The 12,386-nt window shown below is 38.3% G+C and overlaps 1 protein-coding gene across 1 annotated transcript; it reads right to left on the bottom strand.

The window, feature by feature from the left end:
- Positions 1-4: 4 nt before the first annotated feature.
- On the bottom strand, positions 5-11,075 carry LOC100359190 (vomeronasal type-2 receptor 116-like). The gene is made up of 6 exons (XM_017340029.4): positions 10,972-11,075; positions 7,226-7,511; positions 6,052-6,858; positions 5,137-5,364; positions 4,663-4,786; positions 5-939 (listed from the first exon to the last, which is right to left on the bottom strand). The coding sequence occupies exons 1-6, from the start codon at positions 11,073-11,075 to the stop codon at positions 5-7; spliced, it is 2,484 nt and encodes an 827-aa protein (XP_017195518.4).
- Positions 11,076-12,386: the final 1,311 nt, after the last annotated feature.

Below are 12,386 nucleotides of genomic sequence, written 5' to 3'. Positions count from 1 at the left end.
GAGCCTAAGAGCTACACCTGAGAACATCTGTTTCCTTAGAAATTCTTCTATCCCTTAATCCTTTCAAAGCATTCTTCTCAGGTCTTAGGAGAATAATGTAGCACTTGGGGACAAAGATGCAGCCCAGGAGCCCCGCACTGGAGCACAAGATGGAGAAGACCTCCACAGCCACCATGACCTTCCCCTTGGTGCTGTGGTAGACAGGCAGGAAGGTCACCCAGACACTGCAGAACACCAGCATGCTGAATGTCAGGAACTTGGCTTCATTGAATGTGCCAGGCAGACTCCTGGCTAGGAAAGCCACACTGAAGCTCACCAGGGCCAAGGAGCCCAGGTAGCCGAGGACACTGTAGAAGGCAATGACTGAGCCCTTGTTACACACCAGGATGATGTGGCCATGCTCTGAGTGTGCATCTGTGTCAATAAAGGGAGGAGAAGTCCCAAGCCAGATGCCGCAGAGAGCCAGTTGGATCAGGGAGCAGATGGGAATAATGGAATTAGGTACCCCTGATATCAGCCAGTGTCTCATCCTTCTCCCTGGGGCAGTGACCTTGAAGGCCAGAACCACAGTGATAGTTTTGGCCAGGACAGTGGAAACAGCCACGGTGAACACTACTCCAAATGTGGTCTGCTGGAGGACACAGGTGGTTGTGTTGGGACGACCAATAAACAATAAGGAGCAGAGGAAGCAGAAGATGAGGGCGATGAGCAGGATGTAGCTGAGACAACGATTATTGGCCTTGACTATGGGAGTGTCTCGGTGCTTTACAAAGACCCCAAGAACCAGAGCAGTGAGGACAGAGAAGCACAGAGCTGTGCAGACCAGGGTCATCCCCAGGGGCTCTTCAAAAGATAGAAAGGTCAGTTTTTTGTAGAAGCACTGGTTTCGCTCTCTGTTGGCATACTGATGATCCAGACACTTCATACACTGGTCCATATCTGGCAAGAAACGTACAAGAACATCATCCTGAGTTCAGTTATTTCTGATTCACAAGGACCTTGTGGAATAACAGACATAGCTAGTTTAGGCAAATAGCCCTTATTTGATGTTGAAATAGCATATAAAATAACATCTAGGAAATTATTAGCCATTATTCATGCCCATCTTCCTCATGTTAGCCAGAGTTATTACTTCATCTCTCTAACTACCTTACATACTGATGAGTACATGTTCTTTTTCTCCTAACAAAGCCCTACAGGCTACTCTCTGTAACTACTCCTGGTGCTTTAAATCCTACCTTTTTTGCCTGTATCATTTTAACACCACAAATTCATTCTTCATGGTTTCTCCACACTTGGAAGTGGTGATCAAGATTCCAGAGGTTTCCATGTATTATAAAGATTACTCTGACCTTTATATATGGCACATGCTTGCTGCATCCTCACTTTCAACAAGAGCAAGCAGCAGTCCTTGTTTTCTTAAGTTTTTATGTAGTGATTACATTTTTTCATAATTTTTTTTATTTTAAAGTTTTTATTCAACAAATGCATTTTTTCATAGATAGAACTTTAGAAATATTGTTTCTTTCCCCTAAACCCACCCTCCCATTCCAACTCTCATCCCACCTCCCTCACCCTCTCCTATCTCCTTCATTATGTTACATTTTTGTTTGATTTTATATACAGAGGACCAACTCCATATAACATATAGATTTCAATAGTTTGCATCCACACAGACACACTACATATAGAGTACAGTTTGAGAAAAAATTGCAGTTGATTCTCACAGTTCAACTCATTATAGATGGAGTTCCTAAATGGGGATTAAATGCGCAGTGACTTCGTTGTTCCGTTAACAATTAACACTTGTACGTATGATATCAGTGATCACCCAAGGCTCTTGCCATGGGCTGCCAAGGCTATGGAAGTCCCTTGTAACCATAGACTCCATCAGCATTTGGACACTGCCATAAGCAAAGTGGATGTTCTCTCCTCCCTTCTGAGAAGAGTATATCCTTCTTTGACGATCATTTCTTTCCACTGGGGTCTCAAGGAGATCCTCCATGTAGGCTATTTTTTGTCCAGAGTCTTGGCTTTCCATGTCTGCAGTGAGCCCTTGTTTTATTGGTGTTATTCCCTCTGTACTCTCATTGCCTAATCAATGACCAAAGGGCCCCAGTCTTTATTTCTAATGAGTGTTTTTATTTATTTATAATTTAATGGAAATGCAGAGTTTCAGAAGGAGGCAGAGAAGTATGAGGGAGAGAGAGGGAGAGGGAGAGAGAGAAGGACAGGAGGGCAGGGAGAAAAAGAGAGGGAGAAAGGAAAAGAGTGGAAAAGAGAAAGAAAGACATCTTCCACCAGTGATTCACACCCCAAATGATGGCAATAAATGGAACTAGGCTGTCTTAAGGCAATAAATGGGAGCTTCTTCTGGGTCTCCTACATGGTATGGACTCAGAAACTTGGGCTGTCTTCTATTGCTTTCCTAATCATCAGCAGAGAGCTGCATTGGAAGTGAAGCAGCTGAGACTGGAACTGCTGCCCAACTGGGATGCTGGCATGCCAGTCAGAGGCTTCAACTACTATGATGTAGCACTGGCCCCAGGTTCCCACTCTTAGTGTCATGCACTGGGAGATTTACTTTGTGAATTTTGGGTGCACAGAAAGCACACAACGATTTCACTAAACCACATCTCTCTAAGGTAGCATCTGGATAGTCATTCTATGGGCAAGCACTGATTGAGAGATCACCATTAGAAAACAGATGATCAAGCTCTAGAGAAACACAGAAGAGTTGTGCACTTGATACCTTCTGGATAAGATGCCACCCTTGAGCAGATTTCCACCAAGGAACACACTGGGATGCTGCCTGTAATCAAAGTCAGTCTGGAGATCACCTTGAACCCTACTGGCATATTTCCACTTTGCTGCCTTTTGATTCTTGAACATGAATTTTATCTCTATCTCTGCCAGTATCCCCTTCTTTTTCCATACATTTCTCCATCAATGTCAGTTGTCACAACTTGCAGATGTCTTCCAAAGTTTAGGTGGTCTTATTTTTGGATAGTTCATACTTTTGAGACATTACATGTGCTCATCTTTCAGAGCTTTGTTTTCCAGAATTGATAAGCAAAAATATCTCTTTTTGTATTTAATCTAGTATTCCAGCACTACTTAACTCAATTACTGATTTTTGATTGTATTACATCATCCCAATATCAGTTGAAAATGATGCCATTTTAAATCTTCCTCTATAATAAGTTGAATGGCTTTCATTTTTATTGTATGCACAAACAGACCAATGGGTAATTTCTTGCAGAAGTTGCATTCTTTATTCAACTTTGTATCCAATCTTCAGCCATAACTTCCATGTTTTTTAGCATTCTAAAATACACTTTAGGATTGAAAACTGATCCTCCTTTTTGGCATTTTGTGTTGTTTTGTTCTTTTTTTATAATTCTTAGATCACTTAAATTTATTAAATGTTTTTCTTCAGAAATGCTAATTCTTATTACTATTTTTCAAGGATTATAAACTGAATTACACTTTATGCAAGACATTGGGCATGATGTAACCTATTTAAAAATACTGTTGGGTTTACATTGTTTAAAATTTCTATGTGTGAATTCATTTCAACAACAGTGTCTTACAATTTCATTTTGCTGAAATATCTGGCAGTATTTGATCAAACAAGTTAAGATGTTCCTGTAGAAGAAACAGAATTTTTCCTATTCTGTACAGTAGTTGAGAAAGAGTTCCTTTCCTATGTGAACATTTGATAAAGGTGTTTATCACAATAAAAGTATTGGGAATTATTTTAATAACTATGAGGTTACTTGGATTTTTCAAATATTTCTCAAAGTTTTTATAATGTTTCTATCTGGAAATTTCTGAATTTCTTCTATATTCTTCAATCTATCACCATTAAATGATTCACATGTTCTAGTATTAGTATCTTTTATATCTGTGCAGAGATCTCTTCAGCTCTCTTTGTGTAACACACACAGACATTGTAATCTTGTTTTTAGTACTGTTCCAACTGGTTGAGGTTCATAAATTTTACTTGTTCTATGATCACCAACTGTAAGCTCTTCCAATTTTTATTTACTTCAGTTTCCTTATAATGTCCACATCCTATCTTCAAGGGCTTGTGTTGAATTTGCTGTCATTGACGTACCTTGATATGCATACTTTTTACCATGGAAGTCAGCCTGTATTCTTTCAAAATAAATTTTACTCATGAGTGTGTATGAGTGTAAGCATAGGAATGTTCCTGAAGATTTATATTGTGATACGCAATGATTTTGCTCAAAGGCTAAGGTTAGCTCGTTTATGATATCTGATGAGTATTATCCTCAGCATGATATACTGTATAATTTCTAATACAGTTTTTCAAATTACACACAGTTTGATGAGAGTTGTGCTTTCTTACTCCAAGCATGCTATACTTGAATTAGGTGAAAGCATTTTATCTATTCATGTACAAGGAACACAGACGTGAATTTACCTAAATGATTTTGCAAATACTACATGCAGTAAAGTATAGTGTGCAAACTTTTATCATTTTAAGGGTTATTACTGAATATAAGGTTTAACTTCTACCAGAAGGTGAAAAGAATCTTCTGAGCAGTCATACTCCACATCCTTTTCTTTCCATGGAGAAGAGGACTATTTTAAGAAACAGGTGTTAACTTCTCCATGAGGCTGGCACTGACTTACCTGTCTGATTGGAAATCTCATTCTCAGGACAAGGTGTGCAATCAAAAAAACAGGTAGGCTTTCCCTCCAGAGGGGTTTTCCTGAATCCAGGGCTACAACTCTCACTGCATACTGAGTGTGGAGTCTGAGAAAAATCAGATGTGTGTTGGTCAGAGATGGGACTATTGCTTATGTTCCATGTAGTGTTTTCAAGTCCTGCACAACCTGTTCACTTAAACTGTAAATACCTATTTCTGACACAATGATGGCATGCAAGTTTATTTTCTAAATAAATAAATAGATTCAAAACATGTGGAGGAACAAGTGCGTGTACTGTCCAACCTCAGACACTAAAAACATAAGAAAGTATTTAGATTGGAAGGGGTGTAGTTTAATGTCTCTAAGTGTGTTTTTAATAAGCCAAGTGGTACAAATCCCCATATGAATTGTGGGTAACAATGTGCATTGTGAACCTTATGATCAGGTGCAACTTACCTCTGTAATTCCTGTGGCCCACTCTATTGAATTCTCAGAGAGAGACAACTTCTGGCTCTGTGAGGCATAAGGGGAAAACTGTCCTACTTTAACCTTATGAACAACACCATATGGAAAATTCAGAAAGTTGAGAATGTCATATTCAGCTTCCAAATTCCTCAAGTGATTCAAATTCACTAGGTCACCCGCAGGATTGGTAAATTGGAGGTTCTTGAGAAACGGGTGCAACTGAAAAAATACATTATATTCACATGAAGACTGCCCAAGCAATAACACATCAAACCCAGTTTAAAGAAAGCCTTTTGTTTGTAATCACAAATAAACAAAGGGAACTTTTTATAGCCACCCAATGAATTAAAACTAAAACATGATGAGAACTACATCAAAGTAAGTATGATTTCACTCATTTTCATCTAAAAACTAGGGCAATCAAAAAGATCTAACTGTGAGATTCTGATCATTTCCAACTGTGGAGTCCATGCTACTAACACTCACTTATTTTCTCAGTGTACCTAGGAAAACCATCTGTAGTACAGTTACCAGGATAAAAAAAATGCAATTTAATGAGATGTCTTATGTACATTGTGGCTGAACATACTCAACAACATTTGACACTAAAAAGCAATATTTTTTTACTGTTGAGACAGAAAATGGAATGACACAGTCTAGGTATTCACAAGTCATAATTAAATTGACAGGATGGGAGAGTACTTTTTAAGACACAACACTGAAGCTTATCCAAGTTACCTTCCCACTTGTCAATGGAACCCTGTGTCTTATGACAAATTACAAGAAGAGGCTCATATATATCTCATGATTGGAGAAAGGATCCCAAGCTACTTGGTTTGAACACCGGCAGAAGCTGTTAAAGGGATCACTTCAGGAGTACATGTCATGCAATGGAAACCAAATTACCTGCCAGGGAGAAAATGCCACCTTTTCCCCCTTGTTCCCTGGTTGCATTTCTAACAATTGTAGAAGCATCTCATGTATGCTGTGGGCCACAGCATACACAGCATTATATATGTTGTAACTCCCATCACTCATGCTCATATCAAAATTATGCCATGTCAATGATTCCAAGGAGGTATTCAGTGGACAGTTTTTCAAGGTTTTGCAGGATGCCCCAGTAACTGAGCAATCAAAAACCGATGACCAGAATCTTAAGAGGTAAATGTCTTCTGGGTATTTGGAAGGGTTAGCTGTCCGAAGAAAGTTTTTGAAACCAGAGATCTCACTATGGTGGTGTGAAAAAATGAGAGTCCCATGGAATGAGTGGAGCAGAATATGACGCTCATCGCTGGCAAAATCCCATTGTGAGGTGGTGACCCAGACTTTCCATGTCATTACATGTTCCCATGTTGGAAAGCTGATTCCTATGAGTGAATCAGTGTCACAGAAAAGAATCACGACATTTGCTGATGATTTTAGGATCTGGATATGAAACCTATTCTGGAGTGACATACGAGACTCCTCAGTAACTGGAATCAATTCCACAAAGTCCACACAGATGCCATTCTTCTGCAGCTCTACTTTCAAATTGGACATAAACTGAATACCTTTTGGGAGGTCTGAGATGGCCAAACCCACCCAGGTCCAGCTGAAATGAAGCATCAAGGAGACTATGCCACGGGCCAGAGAAGTGTCTTTGGGGGCCATCTGATAGAGGGAAGAAAACTGACCACTGTCACTCAGAAGTGGTTCAAAAGACCCAATTGTCAGCTAAGGGAAAATGCAAGAAATATGTGTAAGTATATTGCCATAGTGTACTATCTTATTCCTGAAGAAATTAAGCAGATGATGGAAGCATCAGAAGATTTTAGAATATTTCATTTTTCTCATCTGCCTTGCATGAAAACATCCTAGTTCCTGAGACATTACATTCACAGATTAAGGAAAACATTTCTCATTTTCACTCGCCAACACTCAGCTTCTGATAATATGTGGCTAATCCACCTAATCTCTATACGCCTTCCCTTTTGATCACAAGCTGTGGCAAGTGTATTTGGTTCTGTCACTTAAATTTTTGGGTCTAAGTCAGGCACCTCAGGTGATGTGTTTTATCCCTCTCTTTCACTTACACACTCACCTGTGGAATTTTGTAGAGTTCCAGCAGTGTCCCTACTTGGACAGCAATGCTTGTTCCTGATATTACAGCTACAGACTTGCTCTGTTTCCTACACGTGTAATTAGGAACATCCTCTTCCAGTCCTGCAAGCCAGATGAAGGGATTCTGCATCACCATCATGTCACTGTGCATGACATTATAGAGATCAAATCCCAAGGTCACGTTGGGTAAAAGCTGGGGGTTCTTGTTGATCTCCTCAATAGCAAAAACCAAGGCCAGAGCATACTGGTAGTTTTTGGACTGAAATCTGCATGAAATGCACAAGGATCTTTAAGGGAGAAGCCTCAAATCCAGATTATCATCAATTCTACTGTAATAACTGTAACAGATGGATTGGTCTTGGCCAAAGATTCATATGTTCTAATGATTATCTGCACATTTGCTGAGGACAGCATGTGAAGAGTGTTGCATTTGCAGGACACATGTCCTCACCAGACCCATAGCTGCTACTCCCTTGATCTCAGTCTCCCAGCCTAAATGATTCTGAAAATAAGATCTGCTTTTACATTATAATGTCTTGGGCATGTTATCACATGGCTGTCCATGCAGCCAAAGAAAATGATCTTATTTTTAATATAAACCTATCAATTTAAATCATCTCTGGCAACAACTACATCTTCTAAGTTTTTATATTTGATATCGAAATACTATAATATGCTCTGGAATGCCCTTTCGAATGTTTATGCACACCTAGAAAGAACATTAAAGTTTCAAAGAAAACTTGACAAGGAAAGGTGCATCTTTAGCACTGCCTCTACAAATATTCCTATATTCGGAAACTACAATGATGCTTCATCTTATCACATCATTATATGCTTCTTGAAATAGGAGTCCTATGATCATAAGGCTGCAGGTTGTAATGGGAAAAGAGAGTAACTCAACTGAAGGCTATGTGATCACATAGAAGGATGACGTCAAAGCACTGAGAATGGTAGATGTAAGTCTGGATATATCCTGGAAAATCTCTTCCCCAACAAACTCACCCATCAACCACCATCACAAGCCAGGAAAATGAAATCAGATTCAGAGCTTGAAAGAAGGAAATCAGTGAAAAGGGAGGAACACTTTAGAAAAGCCTGAAACACTCCCCGGTTGGATTTGTAATGCTTTACAATTAAGACATTCATGCATTTATTTTGAACACTAGGTATATATTAAAGTAAATCATTATCAGTGGTATAAGTATATACTCCAAACTGGCCTTATTCACCCAATTTTCCCTACAGAACCAAACATAAATATCCTTCCATGCAAAGAACATGATGCATTTCTACTTTCCAGGTTCTGACATTTCACAAAGTGTGTAAATGAGGAGCCCCTTGTATGTATTTCAGATTTACTGTGTGTTGAGTCATTATGAATAGACTAGGTCATGTACACTGATATTAAGGGTCACTGTGTGCTCCAGAGGAAGTGACAGTCTTTCTTTTCTTGGTTCATGTTGCAACATAATATGTATGTATGCATGCATATTATATACATATTCTGCCTATATATTTATATATAGGTATCCATTACCATGTAAAGAGTTGCTCAATATCTATTGCTTTATATAAATCTCATTTCTATAAATATTTGTTATCCAAATATTTCACTCATACTTTGTATATAATGAAGAACTTTAAAAATCCTTGCTAAGAGTATCAAATAATATTCCATTTTTAGTTCATATTTCTCTGTTCCCCTCCTCATTGTTTACATTTCCATCAATTCCTTAACCTCTCATTTCTTATTCCCACTGCCATTGGTATAAAAGGTCTAAAAGATTTTTGGACACACTGGGCATTTTTGAGAGTTGCCTTTTCAATCTGTTTTATGTTGTGTTTCTTATCTCTAAGAACAGTTTATATATAATTATTGGGTGTTCTAAAGTTGTTGAATCTTATATTATATTCCCAAATATCATTAACACAGGCATTTTCTCCTGGGTTTTCTAAGATTTGGTTATGATCTCCAGTTGGCAAGGTATACATCTTGGAGGAACCTGGGCTCTATTCATAAACTCTATTCCTACTACAGGAAATTTACACTCTTCTGGTCTCCATCATTTAGGGTACACGTAAATGATGTACTGCATGCATAACCATGGGGAATACCACTACTACTAATAAATAAATATTTCATAATTGGGATGTCATGTGCACTATCAAAATAGGCAAATTCATAAAAATCATGTGACGTGAATAATATCATTATACCAAGCTGGTATCCATTAGATTTTTTCTGGATAGAACTTAGGACAAATGCCTAAAATACTTGATCAGTTGTCTCACCTTTGTGGCACCAACTATAGTTCTAAATTCCATTGGCTTTAATGATACTGCAATGATATATGTCCTAATATCTACCTTCTATCAAAGATCTATGTATCATCAACCTACTTTTATAGCTTACAGTAGAAACCAATTAGAAATTAGCACCAAAATAAACAGATGTGAGGAAAACAATTTCACTGTCCTACAAGATACTATATTCTGGAGGCATGAAATATTCCTATATAAATATATATGAAACATTTATATTTAGCTACAGGTAGACAGTATCTTAAAGATGGGCAGAGCAGAATAATCCCTCTTCTGAAATGTATTTTTCCATAATAAGATCAGGGCTGCATCCTGAATGTGTAGATTCCAACCATTACAGTTCTCATGGGTATATTCATCATTAACATACAATTATTATTATACTTGTGGCCTGAGGTTACTTTTACCTAGTAAAATCTTACTTTCTTGAATATCTTTTCTTCTTTTTGACTGTAGAAGAAATGAAGTGAGCTCATGGCTCCAAATCTAATATGTAGCAGAAAAGTTTGTGAGCACATGTGGAAGAGCTCATGTAACTCAGGGTTGTTCATTTCAGTGCATGGGTTCTGTAAGAACCTGCTACTGAGGCACAATAGGCCCCTGAGCTGATGAACAGGGACAGGGAAGGACAAGAAGATCCCAACCAGACTCTCCTTTCTCGTATGATGAGATAACATTTTCCTGAGCAATTCAATGTGCGAGGCAGAAAGAAATATCTTCCACATGCTCCAAGTTAATTATCAGAACTTTTTAGGTGGGACAGAAATGGAAAGGGCAGGGACACACAAAGCATGTGTCTATCCATCTGCAGACCCATTAGCAAGCATCTATTATGTAAATCAAGGAAAAATGATTATGGCAAAGAGAACTTACCCTTTGAATGTGATATATTTTTTGAAAATATTAATCATTCTGTCCACAAGGTATATGTAAATGGGGAAAAAAGCAGCGATCTCAATATCTCCATCCTTGTAATAACTCCGTTCCATCTGGAAAAAGCAGTTCGGATCATGACAAGTCACAAGGAGACACAGTTGCAAAAAGAGCAACAGAAAAATCAAAGGAAACATCTTCAAAGTCTATGAAAACCCTAGGACACAACCATAGTGGAACTTGAAGGGTCATGCATGTGCATACAAATAGCGTGTGTGTGTGTGTGTGTGTGTGTGTGTGTGTGATTCCTCGCATCAAGCCATTTTAATACTGCTCAATCTGATTTCTTTCTACCATCTGTCCATTCGTCCATGTGGGAATCTGGAAGCCTTTCTGCCCCAAGGCTCTACAGCTCAGGGCTTCTGTCCTGATGAAAAACACAAGAAGGAAAACATGTTTGTGAATCATCCTCTTCACCCCAGGTGCAAGTATTTCCTCCAAGTCCATGGGTACAAAGACTCAAGGGCATACCTCCTATTAGTTACATTTGGTCCATGGGCTTTGTCAATAAACCTCTCCATGAACTTTTGGCAATTATGTACCTGGATTGCATCAGAGGGCATGAAGAGAGGCATCAGGTGAGTTTCTCAGAAAGTTTTCAGACCAGAAAACTCCAGTGTAACAGATGTCAAAGACCCAAAGAACAATAGGGCAGCCTCCAGACCCCATGTTCTGGGGAGCCATACATTGCCTTGATGCCACACAGACCCAAAGCAGATCCTGTTTACAAAGATACCCAATAGGCCTTCTGATTCTCAAGCACTGTGGAACCAGTAATCACCCTGAATTCAGGAGTTTCATTCTATATGTCAAATCATCACATCCTTACTTGTAAAATACAAAACCCTTCCACATTGCTGTTAACCATGGTAATCTCATGGTAAACTCTTTTCACACTAAAACCTTGGTTAATACTCTCATGAGAACTAGGGACTATTTGAGGACTTCTCACTTTTAACTATAAGGCAGACAATACTAGCTGGAAGTCGTCACTTTATTCCCACCACGACAAACACCAAGGGCAGGATGATGCATACAGATACTTGTACTTCTTGAATGTAAGCGACTTTAAGGACTCATGTAGGACACCATCATGGCAGATACATACCTTTAACACTTTGCAAAACCAAGAGACTGCACAACACAACTGAACAAAATGGATAGCATGTCTTGTAAGCAAAAATGATGATCAACACTGACTAATCATTTGTGCTTGCATATCAGTGTGAGGTATCACTAATGGGGTAAATCTAATGAGGAGGGAAACAAGAGAGCATGGAAGAGAACTCTGTTATTCCACTCAGAAGTTTCCTAAACTCAAACTGCTATCAATGAGTTCCCTAATATTTTAAGCAAAACACATTCTCCATTGCCTAGTCACTGCTCTGATGCCATTAGTGAGATTTTGAATACAGGCTCATGCAAATTGAGATGAAGTATAGGAACAAAACACACAAAATTCACTGACTTGCATAAAATTGAAAATATAATGTCTTGATGAGTTAGATTTATTACCAGTACAATGACATAACTTGTTGTCTATTCAGTTAAACAAGAAAAGTAAATCTAAATCAGAGAGCAAACATCTCCCATTCTCTCTAATGTGTAGAAACTAAAAGTAGAGTCAATCTGAATGCACAAGATTCACTGAACAAAGGTTGGGACTGGAAAGGATGAATTCCATGCAATGAGAAGGCTTCGAAAATGTATTGAAAATGTGTGTTATGAAACATTATGCATGAATTTTAAAAAAATTTGGCACCCAGATCTATTCATCATTTTTGGTTAACTATTTCTTTCATATTTATCACATATCTTCTACATTATTTTTTTCATAGAAAACTTTTATTTAACAAATGTAAATTTCAAAAGAACAGCTTTTGGAT

This window comes from Oryctolagus cuniculus, chromosome 16, assembly GCF_051225735.1.
Source record: "Oryctolagus cuniculus isolate XC-2025 breed Fujian yellow rabbit chromosome 16, ASM5122573v1, whole genome shotgun sequence".
In the NCBI taxonomy this organism is placed as follows: Eukaryota; Metazoa; Chordata; class Mammalia; order Lagomorpha; family Leporidae; genus Oryctolagus; species Oryctolagus cuniculus.
The sequence above is the reverse complement of the archived record's forward strand: the minus strand, read 5'-3'. Positions and strand labels throughout refer to the sequence as shown.